This window comes from Symphodus melops, assembly GCF_947650265.1.
Source record: "Symphodus melops genome assembly, chromosome: 13".
Classification (NCBI taxonomy): domain Eukaryota; kingdom Metazoa; phylum Chordata; class Actinopteri; order Labriformes; family Labridae; genus Symphodus; species Symphodus melops.
This window is the reverse complement of record NC_136703.1, coordinates 23,293,412-23,310,125: the sequence shown is the minus strand read 5'-3', so window position 1 is coordinate 23,310,125 and position 16,714 is coordinate 23,293,412. Positions and strand designations below refer to the sequence as shown.

General features: G+C 42.4%; 1 protein-coding gene across 3 annotated transcripts in view; it reads left to right on the top strand.

Annotated features, from left to right (window-relative positions):
• Positions 1-16,714, top strand: part of hspg2 (heparan sulfate proteoglycan 2) — a 96,832-nt gene that overhangs the window by 15,385 nt on the left and 64,733 nt on the right. For all 3 annotated transcript variants that reach the window (XM_079359219.1, XM_079359218.1, XM_079359217.1), the window contains exons 2-3: positions 12,313-12,442; positions 13,591-13,650. In XM_079359219.1, coding sequence (XP_079215345.1) covers positions 12,313-12,442; positions 13,591-13,650 — 190 coding nt within the window. The remainder of the gene's footprint in view (positions 1-12,312; positions 12,443-13,590; positions 13,651-16,714) is intronic.

Sequence of the window (16,714 nt, the reverse complement as noted above, 5' to 3'; positions counted from 1 at the left end):
AGCAAACACAGAAGACAAGCTGCAGGAAAGTCCCATGTTAGGCTGAAGCTTAAAGTCACGTCTCTTAGCCGAACTGTGGGCGGATTTTCTTCTAAACATTCTTGTATGTTCCGCCACATGAAAAAAAAATTGCTATTTCATCTTCATGTAATTAAAATGATGTTCTGTATACTCTTAGGTTCATGTTTGAACACTCAAACATGGTTCATCTCAGCAGTTCAAGAGGATCTTGAGTAGTGTGCTGCACACATGTGGGTGTGCCAGTATACTTAGCAGCAATTGGCTGTGCCTGCCACTTCTTTCTGAAACATGACTTTCTTTAGTGTTTATTGGTTCTTGTCCAGGCCTAACCTCGAAAAGGGGGGAGGCGAAGGGGCTGCCAACCGCAGCTGCAGACTCCCTCCTGCACTGAACCTCTCGGAGGATAAATCTGGAAAATGCATGTGTGGAGCTTTACATTAAGAAGAAGCTTGCACAAAAGCACCTTTGAAAAATGTGGTCCGTATTAAAAGAAGTTACTCACAACCCTTCAACACGTGAATGCTGCTGAGAGAAGTAAGAGCTCTGGGTGGTATGCAGACTCTACATTTCCTTACATCTGTTTTAAGTAACAACTCACTGCATTTTAGCATAGATGTTGCTAACTCTTGTTCCTTGTTGGGCCGACATGACTTTTTAAAAGCAGTATAGAAAGGTTTAGGTACGTCTTCTACTATCTGGACTTACATCCAGTTCTGTTCGGCAGCACTCACTCTAGCTGCAGGGCCTCTTGACTAGGGTGTAATAACACCTGCAGCTACGCAGTCCTGAGGTATTTTTATCTCCCCCTGGAATTCCACCTCTGTTGTCCTCGTAGACCCCCTGTCTCAATGCACAAGAACTCGGCCAGTGGCGCTGCTTGACCTGAATTTCTCTTGAGTGACCTGCCTCAATTCCTTCCCATCGCTCTCGCTACTGCATCCTGCTAGATTAAATCATCGTTGGACTCAAAAGTTGCGCCTTTGCCATCGAGAATTGTTCGTCGTGTTCACACAAAAAAAAAAAAAAACTTCCCATGATCGTACTGAGAACAGGATTTTGTATCAGCATGATGTAAACCACCAGCAGCTGTCGAAATGGTGATGCAAACACACAACAGTTTTCCCAAAAGGCAACGGCAGTGTGTTCTTCCAAGCCTGTTTTATAACCAAATTTTTAAAAAAAGGAGCGTGGATGACCTAGAAATGATGCTTGCATTTGGAACAGAAATGTAGCATAAATGGCTTTAGGTTTTCCTGGGGACTTTGCATTATTCTGCCAAAAAATACTGTATTTAATTTGGCAACAGCTGAAGTCATTTGCAATGGAGATATTTGCTGTGACCCAGAACTGTAACTACTTTAAATGAGAAGAACATAGTGCCATGCAGAGTCTCTAAATATATTATTAATATTGAAAGAGAAAGAAGATCAAGTGGACGTGCCAAATGTCCACATGATGATCCACATCCTTCAGATGTTCTTCCTGTAGTGTTGCAGGTCTTTGCATTTAACGTAACGTTCACACTCCTCTTATATTGTCTCTTTAAATAGATGAGCTTAATCTTAGCTCTACATGGCGTAAAAACATAGAAGGCAGTCGATATGGATGCTAAACAGAGAGAATAATTTACTCGATTCTTTGATGTGACAGGTCAGATTCGCATCCTGAATGTGTGGCTTCATGCATAATGAAAACACAAAAGCATTCTTCAAAGTATTATTTAATGAAACGAAACAAGAGCAACAGCGAATCCAGTTGTTTACGCCTGAAGACAAAAAGTAGTCTTTCATTTTTGTATTTCTGTTGTATCAGATGACTCTCCAGTGCAAAAAAAAAAGCACTGAGGCTGTCTTTGCAAAGTGTGCATAAAGGTGCAACGTTCATTTTTAAATCATTGATTGTTAGTGCCACGTCCATGACACTCACATGAATATCCTTCGGTGTTAAAGATTAGAAACCCCTTTTTATGCTTGCCTGTTTGGGCTGCGATGAAAGATGACCTTTTTCTTGTTGCCCATGGACATGTTGTGCTGTTCAACAAGGGAGGCCATGCTAGATCTGATTTCTCTCACTTTGTTCTCTTGTCTACTCCCACATTCGGCTTTCCCATGGTGCACAGGTTAGCAGAAACAGCTGGCAGGTAATTTCCAGTGAGGAGGAGGAAGAGGGGACTGTTGTAAGGCGAGGATAACCTCTGAATACCTTTTTTCCCTTCCTCCCTTTGATGGTTTTGTCAACATGCAGACTGTACTGTCTTGTTTGCACTGAACATCTGGAGATGAGCATAGCCTTCTTTTCAGCTACAGAGCTATTATGTTTATATTAATGGCATGAACAGCTGAGAAAGAGTATTTTTGTTCTCACAGCACCATCACCTCTTCAGTGGATTGTCTTGGCAAAGCTTACAGAGAATTATCGGGAAAAAAAAGTTGTTGGAAAAAAGCCAACCGGACTTTGATGTGCAGATGGCTCCAAACAAAGAGTTCTGTCCAGTTAACAGCAGGTTTTGTTGTGAAGTTCGGAGCCTGAAGTGCATGTTGGGTAACCAGACAAAGAGTTCTTAAAACTCATGGCTGGATATGTTGAACATGTTGGAGCTGTTTTGCGTTCCAAAGCTTCACCATGGTTCCCCGCCAAAGCCCAGCTAATTATGAGATCGCCATCCCAAATAGCATGACCTTGGGAACGGCTAAAATTGGTTTTACCAACGAGAAATGATTCCCTGCGGCTTGCCCCGGAGCTTATTCTCTCTCTCAGGGATCTTTTCTCCCAAGTTAAGACTTTTTTTTTTGTGAAGATGCAAATAATATTTCTGTTTGTATCCAGTTTCCTCCAGAAATGGAAACATAAGCTGCAGACTTAAAGAGATTTTGTCTATGCAGCCTGCTTTTCCCACACAGTAACCATGAACTAATCAAGTATGATCGAGGGGGGGGGGGGGGGGGGTTGGCAGACCGAGTTGACTCTGGCCAGTGTTTATGTGGGACAATACGAGTGATGCCATGTCAACAGGTGGTGTCAGATTATTCGGTCCAGAGGCGAGAATGAGTGAGAGGGGAAGAAGGGAGAGTAACACTGCCGCTGCCACCGTTATTGGGAAACCAGAAACTAATGACAGAGCCATGAAACAGCTGCAGCTACTTCCTTTCTCAAGCTGAACTGCCTGCAAACCTGTAAATCAAATCAACAGAATCTTTTATATTTATAAAAGAAAGGGGAAAAGTTCAATATCTTTGAAATCTGAAAACTTTCAAAATAGATTGCAATGACACTTTTGTGCAGACAATCAGGGTCCCCGGAGGATGAATCCCTTAGAAAACAGGGAGAGAAAGAAGGAGGGGAATGACATGCAGGAAAGGAGCCACAGGTTCCACTAACTGCTTCGCTAACAGTGCCCGTGTGTCTCCGAGAAAATCGACGTTTCTGTTGCATAACTTTCCTGCAGCTGAAGCGCAACCAGATCGTCCTCCGGAGGTGTGACAATTAACTCGCTGAAATGTAATTCTCCTTCAGTGGCCCCTCTGAGATCTCTGGGGGAAAAGAGAAAAAGCAGGCCTCCTGAGTGACACAGCAACACTTTCACAGGGCCCCTTTCTGATATAAATAAACAAGCCTGTGCTGGCCATGCTGGGACTGCTCTTCCCCTCAGAGCTGACACCAGTCTCTGCAGCTCTCCTGTCAGCTGTCGTCTGGGGGAAGAGGAGCTGGCCTCTCAGTCCCCTCCTCCCAGCGTGGCACTCTCTCAGAAATGTTACCGGAAACACACTACGCTATTTAAAGACACTACGAATTACTCTCTCACTGTGTTTATGTTTGATATGACATATGACTCAGGTGAGATCTGGCTGCATCTTTCCAGTGACAAAGGGTCAAGTCGGTTGAGAGTTTGAGTAACACAGTTTACGCTCTGCCTCGTTTTTCTCAGAAGAAAACACTCGAGTATTTTCTCACAGAAAGGACACAACAGCAGCTTTAAGGGCCAAACCTCAACTCCTGTAAAATGCGTTTCCCACAAACCACTGAGCCCAATTAAAACACAGAGGTTCACTCCTGGCTGATAACTGAATGCCTGTTAATAAGGTGTGTTTCTTTTCATGTGTGCAGCCGTCCAGGCATCTCTTAAGGTCTGCATGTTTAAAGAAGAAGAGAGGATGGGACTTTTTCCAGTCCTTTTGTTCATCGACAGTCCGGGCCTTCCTGTCCTACCAATGGACGAGCTGTGACTGAGACTAGGTGGTCTGTTGACGTAGGGTCCCACTGGGGCCCCTGCTGGGGTGATAATTGAAAAGACTGTGCTTCTGAGGGTGTCAACTGTGCCTTCACGCCTAAAGACGTTAAGGTGGAATGTGTTCATGCTCTATTACCCCACCCACGCTGAAAATGTAATACAGTCGAGCCTGTAAAAACACTTTCAGCTACCTTTTTAAAAGTAGTCTGAGGAAGATTGGTTTGGGAATTTCCATGCCCGGCTGGAAAAGAAAGTATTTTTAAACAAAAATTCATAACATACAGTACATATGGGAGCGCAGACTCTCTCTCATGCTCTGTACACTTATTCTAAGTCTTGTGATGCTGCTATCATGGAGGCTGAAAAAAGCCCAGTAGAGATAGTATTTCGCTTCGCGTTATGTTGTAGTGTCTTGTTTCACAGCCTGCTTACGATCTCTGCTCTGTCTGGTCGTGGTGTCGCCAGGCTCTGACCTTTGGCCTAAAATACATTATGGTGACTCAACCCCCAGTCTGCGAGTTGCATTGTATGGGGGCTGAATTAGACATAGGCGAAGATGACACATCAAAGTAGAACACAGACAGAGAGTCTTTGATGTAATCTGTAGGAGGTACGTGACAATGGTTTGATGGGTGCAAAAGAGAATAAGTCGGGTGTCAATCACAGAAAATGTGTGCCAAAGTAATTCAGTTTATTCTGTGATAATTAAACTTGAATGCACTTGTTATTGTTTTGTGAATCCCCAACATCTGATACAGCAAGCATGTGAAAGTAAAGCCTGTATTATATAGCATGATATTAAGGTACCTCTATTTGCAACCTGCTGCTTTTGTAAGCATGTACAACTTGTATTTTAGAATTTGGTGGGTATTCATTAATTCAGCCTCATGTTTCTTTGATCCCAGCAGCAGAGCAAGGAATAAAAGGCTCACAGAATAGTTGAATATCTTTTTCTTAATCTCATTGTTGCTCCACAGACATCCCTTTTTCACCCTGGGTAGCTTCACCACATACACAAGTCAGCACACGCCGGATGCTTTTTTTGACGTGCCTCCGCAAACAGCGAGTGTGTTGGTATAAAGGGAGAGGAGTGTGTGTGGTTGTGTGGCAGATGTTGACTCGCTGGAGGCGCTGCTTCTTTTTTTTTTCCACAGAGATTATTTGAACCTTGGCTGTAAACTACATGAACAGAGGGTGAAGACACAATGGTGTACCCGTTTGAAGAATTTGTTTCATTTCAAGATGTGGGAGGTAGACTTTTCCAAGCATTGGATTTTAACATGGTCACAGAAGTGATTAACATCGCCATGGTTTCCATTTTTTTTCCAATTTATGGGGAACTCAATTGCCTGATTTAACCAGACTTATGTTCAAAGAACCTCTTCGTCCATTTTCCAAGGGAATTATAAACTGGCAGAGACAAAAAATGCCTCTGGATGCTTCAACCAATCAGAGTGCCAAAAGCAGGTCCTAGCAGCAGGCTGTTGGGCTAGCTAGCAAGATGCAACATCCAATTTATGTATCTTCTAGTTCCACATAATGCAAGAAGTTTAAGTATGGGACGATAGCCAACACTTGTCACATCACATCAGTCCTGTTTGTTTAAGACAGATGTGATTTAGAACTTCAACATCAGCGGCAGCCATCTCGGTTGCAATGGAAGAATGCCACATTGGTGCATTTCTGTGAACTCTTCAGGATAAAATTGAATCAAAGTACTGCTCAGGATGAGACAGTTCTGAGATACAAGTCGATGGTCAGGTCAGCTGAAAGGCTTGTCGAATGCAAAGGTGGAAATTTGTTTGCTTAAACGGCCTCAAGTGATGAAACAAAAAAGAGAGGAGTGTGCACTTCTGTCTCTTTAGAGTAACCTGTTTTGTATATTACATTTCTTAATCCATCGTGAGTGTTGTCTCACTCTGCATTACCAGATGCATCCAATAAGGCATTACACATGTTGACAAAGAGTGAAATCCGGCACATTTCCAGAAGGAACCAATTTGATTGTGAAACGCATGGCATGGCATGGCCGCTGTGTGGGAGAGAGAATGAATGACCTGGGGGAAGATGAATAGGAAGGCACTCCAAGCACGCACTCAAAAATGTGAACTTCACTTTTTACTCCCTGGCCCCCCCCTTTCCTGCTCTCCACAAGTCCCTTTTCTTCGTTTGTTGCACCCACAGCATTAGTCATGGAAGACTTTGAGAAGACAATCCGAGCATGTTGTCAGAGATTGTTTGCCTGTTGAATGAAGAGCCTCGTTGCACTTCCTCCCCGTCCAATCACTTTGGATTAAACCCCCTGGAGAAATGTCAAAGAGCTGCAAGAGAGCAAGGGCCTCACTCATCGGACCCTTTATGCAGCAAGGCCCCCGGGCTGAGGTTTTAGTGTCATTTCACCTACCACTCTAAGCAAGGGTTAAACTCATAGGAAACTGTCTTGTCTCACACAAACACCCGCAAATATGGCATGTTGTCTTGCCCCAATTTTATTCTGGAGGCCTCCTCTAGCTGTGAGAGTGTGGAGACATTTCCCCTGGGCTCTAACCTTTTTCCTCCTCCTCTTTCATCGCGCTTTTGCACGAGACAAGGCTGAGCACGTCAGAAACTTCTCCACACATGAAGATCAGTGTTACTGCGGAAAAAAGCCCGTTGTGATGTGAGTGAAAACCAATATTTTCTTAGAGTGGTTCAATGGGAACTGTCTTGGAGAGTTTGCACGATAATGCAGCACATTCTCACATTTCATTTTTTGGGGGGATTTTGGTACCCATATCTCTCAAGTCGACATGTGCACACATGATTTATTATTACATTATAAAGGCGCTGTAACGGACTTGATTTAATGCAACCCTGCTTGTACTCCTTCCTGTGCCTACTCTGCAGAGAGCAGAGGGTCAAGTAAAGGGAGTGCTATGGTTTTGCAGCTCAGTCCTCATTGGTGCCTGGTAGCGCTCAGCGAGCTCCTTCTTTTCACCTAAAGGGAAGAGAATGTGTCGAGCTTTCATCCACTTAATGCTCGCTGCAGTTTGCATTCCATTCCTGTTTAGAACACGCCACTACTTCAAGTCTAAGCAGATATTGTTGGTTCTGAAAGAGGGAGAGAGTAAAAGAGGAGGGGGGGGGGGGGGGGGGGGGGGTGAAGGAGGGAGGGCTGGAGGGTCAAGGAGGTTTGGAATTCATGTTGTGAAGGGTTTCTGCGAGAGCCTGTGCACTGCTTGCTTGAAAGGTCACAACTGAGCGTTTGACTCCATTGATTGGAATGAGCAATACGGCGCGCTGCCTTTTCAGCATTTTTTTTTTTTTCTCCAGCTTTTCACCTTTCCATGTTTGCAGATCACACGCTCTGCTGGGGACAAAAGCAGATCGGTTGCGTGAGCTCGGGAGATGCTTTAAATGCTAAACCTCTTCAGCCTCTTTCAGAAAACAGTGGTACATATTTTCATGAGGGAGCATTAACTCCTGTGAGACCAAGCCAAGTGTCATGTATGAGCTCGGTTTTATGTTCTGTGGCGATCCCTTCAAGATGTTTCTCACAGAGCGTCCTGCAGCTGCATCAGTGGGTTTATTAGCAGAGTGGGCGAATCGAGTCCCCCACAGAATTATTCTCACTCTGCCTCTGACAGGCTTTGGCTGTCACAGAGATGTAACAAGAATGGGAATGCCAGAGTGTGGGTTTGTAATAGCGCATGAGAGTGTGGGTGGATGTTTGCATGCAGAATCTCGTGTGTTTTTTAGGAAGGCATTTAATTTTTGTATTTGTAAAGCAAAGTTACCATTCTATCTGTTCTAGATGTTTTAATCCATTTTAAGTAAATAATGTTTCTAATTTGCTTAATCGGCATTTGATAACTTGCGCTACTTTTAACAGCTAATCAGTTCAGTTTTGTCAAAGTACTGCATTGATAATGTGAGAACAGAAATGCAAGAAAACTCAATTTTAATTTTTTTTTGTTGAAGCGAAACAGGAAATTGATATTTTAGGTCCCATGTCGCCCCCCCCCCCCCCCCAAACAAATCCGTATTTAGCAGCTGTATCTGCATTCTTTGTTAAAATCATCAATTTAAAGATGTGCCTGTTTTCTGTCAATCTGACAAACACTTTTCTGCTGCTGCAATAATTCAGTAGTCCGGGCCAAAATAGTTCCCACAATTACACAATTTCTTCCTGATTGACCAACTATAATGTATTATTTGGAACATTTGAAATGAAAGAAAATTTCTGTTGTGATCAATCGTAGAGTTTAAAATATATCCAACAGCAAGAAGGAGTTCTTTCAATGTAAAAAACACATTATCAGACAGACTGATTTGCATGTGGAGATGAATAAAATGAACGGCAACTTGAAAGGTCAGAAATCTGAAAATGGATGGAATATAAACACAATTTACGGACAACATTTATGAGCTGAAATATGCCAAAACAATTTTCAATGGTCCTTGTAACTGTGCATTCACAATGAATAACTTAGATGGAAGTCTCTTGGTGCGTGCGGAGCTGTGAGTAATTCAAAATGATGCATCTATGCGGTGGTCTTGGGCTTTTATGATCTGGCCTTGAAGTGAAGTTCATATATTGTATGTTATGACCTCCACATACTGTTTTTACACAGAGATTGCCAAATTAAAAAAAGGAGGAAGTAGAGATGTTAAATGCACAAACGGGGGACGCCACATTAGTTACGACATCCTTCATATCAGGATGGAGTTATGAGTTTAAATCTCTTAAATAAAATGTTGTACTCGGTTTGATCCCACAAATTCAGATAAAAGGAAAATGGATAATGGACAAAGCCATTCTTGGGAATTATTTGGAAGACTTCTTTGTGTGGTCGTCTCACAAAACCTGGGGATAATTAGGAACTGGCTGTAATCATTTTGTCATCCTTCTCGGAAACAAAGAAGCATGTCTATCTGATTGGCTGTTAATGACCTGTGACTGTAAAAGGAAAAAATAGACTCACCATGTAAAAGTGTGTAATGAGGAGCTGGTATTTGTTCGGAAGCAGGGATGAAAGCAACCCTTCAGCTGCAAGATTAAACCACAGTTGATGCTAGCACCTACAGTACTTGGAAGGCTCTTGGCTCAGTTTGTTTCTTTCTACACGGTGATCTATCTCTCTAACAATGCTTTTCAATTCTACACGGACCAAAACAAAAATGCTGTATTTTTTTTTCTTGATCCTTTTCAAAGAACAGCTGGGGGAACTTAAGGATGTCAACAAGCTTTGGTTTTAGTGTCACCTTGTCACTCATTATCCACTGAATCTGTTCCCCGCTTTTTGCAAAGCTACCACTACTTTGTCTCGCAGGGCAAACATTGTGCATTGTAAGCAGCGTAATTCATAAGTAAACATTGGAATTCCTTTTGGCAGGAATGTAGGCGCTCGTCTGTGTGTCACGTGTGTCTATGATATTTATGAGTATGTGTGCATGCGCCATTTTTCCAAGTGTATGACTGGTCGCCATATGCCCCTCTGAAAATTGCAAGAAGTTACTGGAGCGTTGAGAACTTCTAAGGCCTCTGTCCTCTGGGTGTGGTAAAGTTCAAAGAATAACAGCGTTGGTCAAGACCTTTTTCTCGAGGGAGAGATAACCTTGAGACAGCAGACATGTCTCAACTTCTAGACTGGGAGTGATGAACTCCAGACTTCTTTTGAGCAAGAGTGTAGCATAGTAAGCAATTTGATTCTCCTTTTAGAGGGTGGTCATCGTCTAACAAGCCTACTTAAAGATGTTACCTTAAAGACCAGGTAAAAACTTGGACTTGACTATTAACGGCTACTCTCTTGACTTTTTGGTTGGTTTGGCTAAGATGGCACCAAGCGTGTCCAGATGATACCGCGTCCCAAGGGAGTGGGAAGCAGGAGATGATCACACCAATAGTTGGCTGGTCGGCACCACTGAAAAGAATTTATTGAGTCAGCAGTTTCCTTTTGAAAATGGCCCAGGATTGTTGTTGTAAGGGTGTTCAGTTGGGGGAGAAAGGATTTGGGGGGATAGATCAAGTTATTTATTAGCTGGAGCCATTTAAATGGGAAAACTACCATGACAGAGTTGGGTGGAAATACAAACTGGCAGGTCATGCCAACTGGAAATGCCAGGGGTGGCATCCTGCCACAGTCGGATCTAAAGTTAAAGCCAGAGTCCGGGCAGTCAGGGTGCTGAGATGGTGAGAGCGGAGATAATAAACCCACATTACGTTCCAGTCTGGCCGGCAGAGAGAACTTTATCAAGATGATCAGATATGAGCGCGCCGGGCTGAGCTTTGTGTCTCCTCTTTGAGAGTGTAAGATGTGTCTATCAGGTGTCTGCGCGAGCAGGAAGTTCTGTCTTTAAAGGGGTTTTTAGACAGATTGCCTTTAGATTAAGTTGAGATAGATATCAGCACTCAAATAATCCTGTCGGATATTCATAAATCATTCCTCCACGCTGAGGGAAGCTTTCTGTAATATGGGGAGTTAGAAGAAAGTGGCGAAAATGTCATGTTTATTATTCTGGTGTTTGAAGGTGCAATGCCATTGTTTTCCCAAAATTACATCAACTCCAATAGTAATCATATTAACTTATTGTCCAGACAACTATGTGGTGGATTGATAATATCATTTTTACCAGAATTCATGGTCCCAAATGTATTTATTTATGACTTTGTTAGAATGATGCCAACCTTTGTGTTTTTAATTGAAATCTCCTGGATTGATTGGGATTGATTTGAATTATATTTGGCAAAGACTTACAAGCCCTTTAAATGCTTCATGTTAATGTATTTTATTCATAATCCAGATCAAATGAAGCACCATGTCAGAAAAACTGTCTGAAACTAACTTTCAGTAAACTTAAAAACAAAGAGGTTTCCCTAAGATGGGAGCTTAGGCTTCCTGGCAAACAGCGACAACGTGCCCATCTGCCAGTCAGATGAGCCACAGCCCGAGTTATACACAGTTCTTAGCCTTTCATTTTCAAAACACACTAGATACAAAAAAAACCCGCTGCACAGTTTTTACCAATAGACTATTCAGACCAAAACATTTTTGTTACAAGGCTGTACATTATTTTATGAATTAATGGACATATCTACATGGGTGGTAATGGGAATCCTTGGGCTTTATGGAGCCAGCATCAAGGGGAAACTCGTGGAGCTGCAGTTTTTTTTGCACTTTTCTTTCCCTGGCTTCATTTTCCAAAACCGGTTGCTGTTTGGACTGAGAATCACTGAGTCCACAGCTCGGCTGTAAATTTATCTCCAAATTGCTCAGATCCAGTTATGCAAGAACTTTATACATTTTGGTGTAAAATAGACATTGGCAGATAAAAAACAACAAGTGTTTTCTAACCACTTGGTGCTTTGGATTCCTTGGGGTTGGTCCAAGAAAAGCTCTTGTGCTGGGTGTCATATAACACGCTGAATTAGAGGATAATTACAGATTTTAAATCACCTTTTTCTCCGAGGTGCCGCTTTATTGGAGATGTTTATAGTGCTGCTTCAGGTGACATAATGCTGTTTTAGGTTACATAATGATTCCATGCTAATTCCAGTAAAAGAGCTGATTGTAAAGGATTGGTTGTGGAATGCTGGATATTTTTCTTTTTACCCAAGGGGGACGGAGTTTAAGGCATACTTAAAGAGTCATTCTGTCATTCTGATCTCGGCTTCTCTCTGGCTTTGAGAGTTTTGTAAAGAGTGTGTGTGTGCATGTTTGCTCGTGCTTCAGTGTGTATTCATATGTGGGACAGTGCAGTCAGCTGTGCATGTCTTCGGACAACTTCCGTAGTTAAGGTTCGAAATGAAAACAGTAGAGTTCCTTTGACAACTGTAGAGCAAAAAGGCAATGAAAGTTCTCTGGTAATACAGTTTACATTAACTTCTATTTGCATGTGAGCCTTTGAGAAGGCCTCTAAGAGATAATGAATGGTAAAAGTAAACACATCACAATGCTCCGTTTCCTGTCTCAGCTTTTGTTTTTCTCTCCACCCTTCCAGGGTTCATGTGCAGCGCTGGGTGTAGCCTTTCTCTGCAGAGACTTCAACCCCTATAAATCTCTCTCTCTCTCTGTTTGTTGCAGGTGACTCAGGCCTCAAAGGTGTGGGGAGAGGTCCCTCTGCCAGAGGACTTGGAGGCGGAGAAAGATGTCCAGGCGGGTCGGAGCTTACTGGACGACGACGAGGACTTTGCCGCTGATGAAGCTTCAGGAGGTGGGCTCGTTTGAGGGTGGATTACCACAAACCACAGCGACAGCTGCACTTAATTCATGGGAGATGTTCTTCATTAAGCATCAGTTGGATTGCTAACCCATTCCACAGCTCTATAATGACAGACCATGGCTCAGACATGAGATCTGAGTTAATTGTTTTAAACATTTCTTTCCTATCTAAACACTTACAGTACCTGCAGATTTTTTTTTTAGAGAAATGTAGCTCATTTGTATTCATTAAATTAAACTTGTAGGATATAAATCTTCAATAGGGCAAAAGGCAAAATCCCTCTGTGTTGTATTGGCTAATCAGATACATTATCATCGTCCATCAAGTGTATAATAGCTACATGCTAACAATATTTTGTCTGTAGATATGTTGGTTGTCTTTATACCAGGATCTTAAACTTTGACCTGATATTCGAAAAAAATCAATAATATTGATACCTGTTTGATACCATGGCATCAACAATAGAAGTCATAGGATCCGAATATTGGAGAATTTCTTGTTTTAATCACCACAAATTGCAAACAAACTCTAAACTGCATAATCAGCAATGTTTCTCTACAGAAGTGTTGCCAACATATTTGTGCAGTCTGAACTGTCCTCTCTCTTTCTTTTGCTCGTGCAGCCTTTGCGTAAGAACATGACTGAGGATTGGTCATTTTTTAGCGTCTGTGAATTTCCAATACGATTGAATGTAAAACTAACAAAGACATTTTCAAATGCTTGGTATCGCATGAATTATTTTGACAAGGTCTTAGAAAAATGATATCATAGAATTAACTAAGCATTAATTTCCTTTACTTTCAGGGTCAAGCAATAAAAAAATCCTTTTGAGATCATGGCACAGTTTGTAATATCTTTACAGACTTCTTTTAATCAACTTCATGCCCATCATTTTCTATAGATAACCGATAGCTTAGTGGTTGTGTTGCACGCCCCCTCAGTGAACTGCGTGTGGTTAAACTTTAGTCATTTTTATCATATCACAGACACAACAGTCTGATGGGTAGGCACAAAAAGCCTGCAGGCTGCTAAAGTTGAGATTACATAAGTTTAGATAAGCATTCAAAGCATATGATTTATTCTGGCCTCAAATCAGAACATTGACCACATGCACCATACTTCTTTGTCTTTCTTCAAAGATTTGCCCAGTGGAGAGGACGACGGGAGCGCGCCATGGCCTTCAGTCCCTGAGAGCACAAGTAAGGGACAAGAAATCACGATGATCGAACACGTTGCTGTTTATTGTGTTAATGTGGAGCAATCAGTGTTCTTTATCTCCCAAATCAGTGACTTAAACCTTTAGCTGTGTGTGTGTGTGTGTGTGTGTGTGTGTGTGTGTGTGTGTGTGTGCGTGTGCGTGCGTGCGTGTGCGTGTGTGACGTGTATCTGTGTCTGAATTATGAGGCCTTCACATCCTGCTACACCCTCCTGGTTCTGGTCATAACACACTTTTTCAGCTTTTGCCTCGGAGACGTAAACATCTCCTCTCCGCCTCTTTCATCTTTTTGAAACCAGCGGTGGAGGTGACAGCACAATAAGACACGTGAAAGCAGGATGAACGGTAAAAGCTGCAGCAGGGCGCTTCTGTTTCGACGTCCATTCACTGCTGCACTTTTAACGTCCTCCTGCATTTTTGTTGACTTGAAAAGTATTAAACTGCAGGCAACCCACTTTATCAAATCCCACAGTAGCAGGGGGAACAAATTAAACTTTGCATGATTGGTCTTGCTCTTAAATCATGCATGATGCTGCTTTTTACGCTTCAGTTCATGGTCCATCTTTCTTGTTTTAGATGTGATTAGTTGTCTTTAAGCTGCACACTACAACACTGCAGACAACTATGAGTTACTGTCAGTACCCTCTGAATGTTTCTGCATGCTGCTCTGCTTAAGCCCCCCCATGATGCCTTCCAGATATTCACTGGTAGTATTAATAGAAAGCTGCATGTAAGCGTGATTTGTAAAACCTGACAGTGTACTGTAGCTGTTTCTCACTATGAGCACCACTAAAGTGAGCTTTTTGGGGAAAACCATGGATGTGTTATCTTGGCCTGAAATACTGGACCAAAAGATTGCTTCTGTTCAATCCAGGAAGAATAACGTGCATGGACCCTCCATCAAAACGTTTCTATAGTTTCCAGGTTTACTTGGGAGGTATGCAGCTCACTGAAAATGCACAATAGTGTTGATCACAATGACTCTGACCATGAGTTCCTGCTTGGCAGTTAGACTTTAAACTGGGATGATGTCATAGATTTTCTTTGAATACGTTTACAGTCCTAAACTGATATAAAGAGTCAACATTAACCTTATTTAAAGTAAGGAAGGTTCATTTTCGAATGTTGTTCCGCTTGCCCCAGAGGGAGGCAAGACATGAATTAAAAAAGGATTGTTGCAGAAGCTTAAATATCTCCAGATTGGAAGACTCTGTTGGGAAGTTGCAGTCCGCTCACCCTGACTTGTTGCAGACTTCTGGGGAAAGTTTCTGGATTGCAGTGCAGTGTGAAAGGAGCTATAGAGAAAAACACTCTTAGACTAGAGTGACCAATGAAAGTCTTCCTGTCCCAATGTGGTGCGTCTTCAGATCGCAATGCAGAAATAGATTTCAAAGACGGGCAGCCTTATTATGAATCTGACACACCTTAAAACACAAGTAAACACAGCATCTTCTCCAACATCTTACATCTATGTGGTATACCTCTCTGTGTATTCTGAATATGTTTTTTTATTTATGATGTATTTAACCATTTGTAAAGACAATCTCAACGTTAGTAATATAGTACCTGTCTTCCCCCCCTGCAGGAAACAAATTTGCCAAAGCAATTAAATTCTAATATCCCGATAGGTCACATCATTTCCCTTCTTATTATAGGCAGAGTCTTGCTAATGGCTGCTGCTTCTTAGTTTGCCCGGTGCCAGACGCTGGCCTTGACAGGTCAGTGGAGCTGATTACATCATGGGGAAATAATTGTTTTGGTCGCGACACTTTGAGCTGACATCAGAGCTGCGGCATATAGCATCATGTGCTCCACTGTCAGAAATAGCACTGCTGTGAGGCCTCGCTGCATTAAGGTAGTAAAAGGAGCCAGGCGACATTATTGTGTTTGTTGTTGACGGCATGTGAGTGTGACAGGTTGAAATGAAGGTTGAGTCTGTTTTTAGGTACCGGTTCAAAGAACAATTGATTTATGGCATACGAGTAAGAAGGTGTGTTTTTATTTCATACACAACTTTGCAGATTGAAAGTTATGTGTCAGCCTCCTGCAGCAATATTGAGGCTAGTTTGAAGTGTGCGGCGTTTCTTCTTTTGCACTGTAGCCCTCAGGTCAGACTCGGTTTGTCAGTTACAAATGCACAAAAAGGGATCTGAAAATCAAAGAAAAACAAATGCTGGTTTGTTCTTTGTTGTCAGCGCCGGATGGGAATATATTTCGTTAATGTTCTCACAATTTTGTGGTACGACATGAGTCTCCAAACATCCCTTCCATTAGTTTGGTTTATTGCTTCTATTTCCATAAACTTCCCCCCTTTTGTAGCCACATAAAGGTCAGCGTTGCTTTATTGCAACAATTAAACAGTTTGAGGTTGGTATTCTGCGGGGCTGTCGTTAATATATGGTCTTTTTTCCATTTGCATTGTGCTCAGTGTGATCATGGTTCTGTGTCCGGAGGAGGCGAGCTATTTCCATTTCTGAGCCCGACAGCAATGGGAAGGAAATTCTGTTTCCTGTGCTGAATGCAGAATATTTTTTGGACTGTTTTTGTCTTGTTGGCTGTCCAGACAGACACCTCACCCAAGCTCCTGCCTGCCTTCCTTCCCCCCCCTGGACTACTTTAAAGTTGGAGATGTACAGTGGCCGCCTCCATTATGCCTCATATCCTGTTGTGTTGGTGTAAAAGAATTCCCATTTCCTGATGTCTCAGCCATGGAGATTGAAGCTCTAAAACATCTGGAGCCTAAACTGTTATGAAAAAGAGGCTATTTTAAACTTTTTTTTGTCCATTGTTGTAGTTTGTTGCCCCCTTATCATAGTCTGACATCTTCTCTAGAGACACCGAGGTTGTGCACCCGTGTCTTCCTAACCTCCTATCCTGACCTACACACTCAGATCCCTTCAGAGATTTCTGGGAGACAAAATCCAGCTTATCTCTCTGAGAGCCTTTCCATGTTCTGCTGGCGTCTTGACAGGCTTTCCCATTGCTCCCTGGGTATAACCCACTTTGTTTGGAAACCAAAGAAACAAAGGTTAGCAAGTCCATTTACT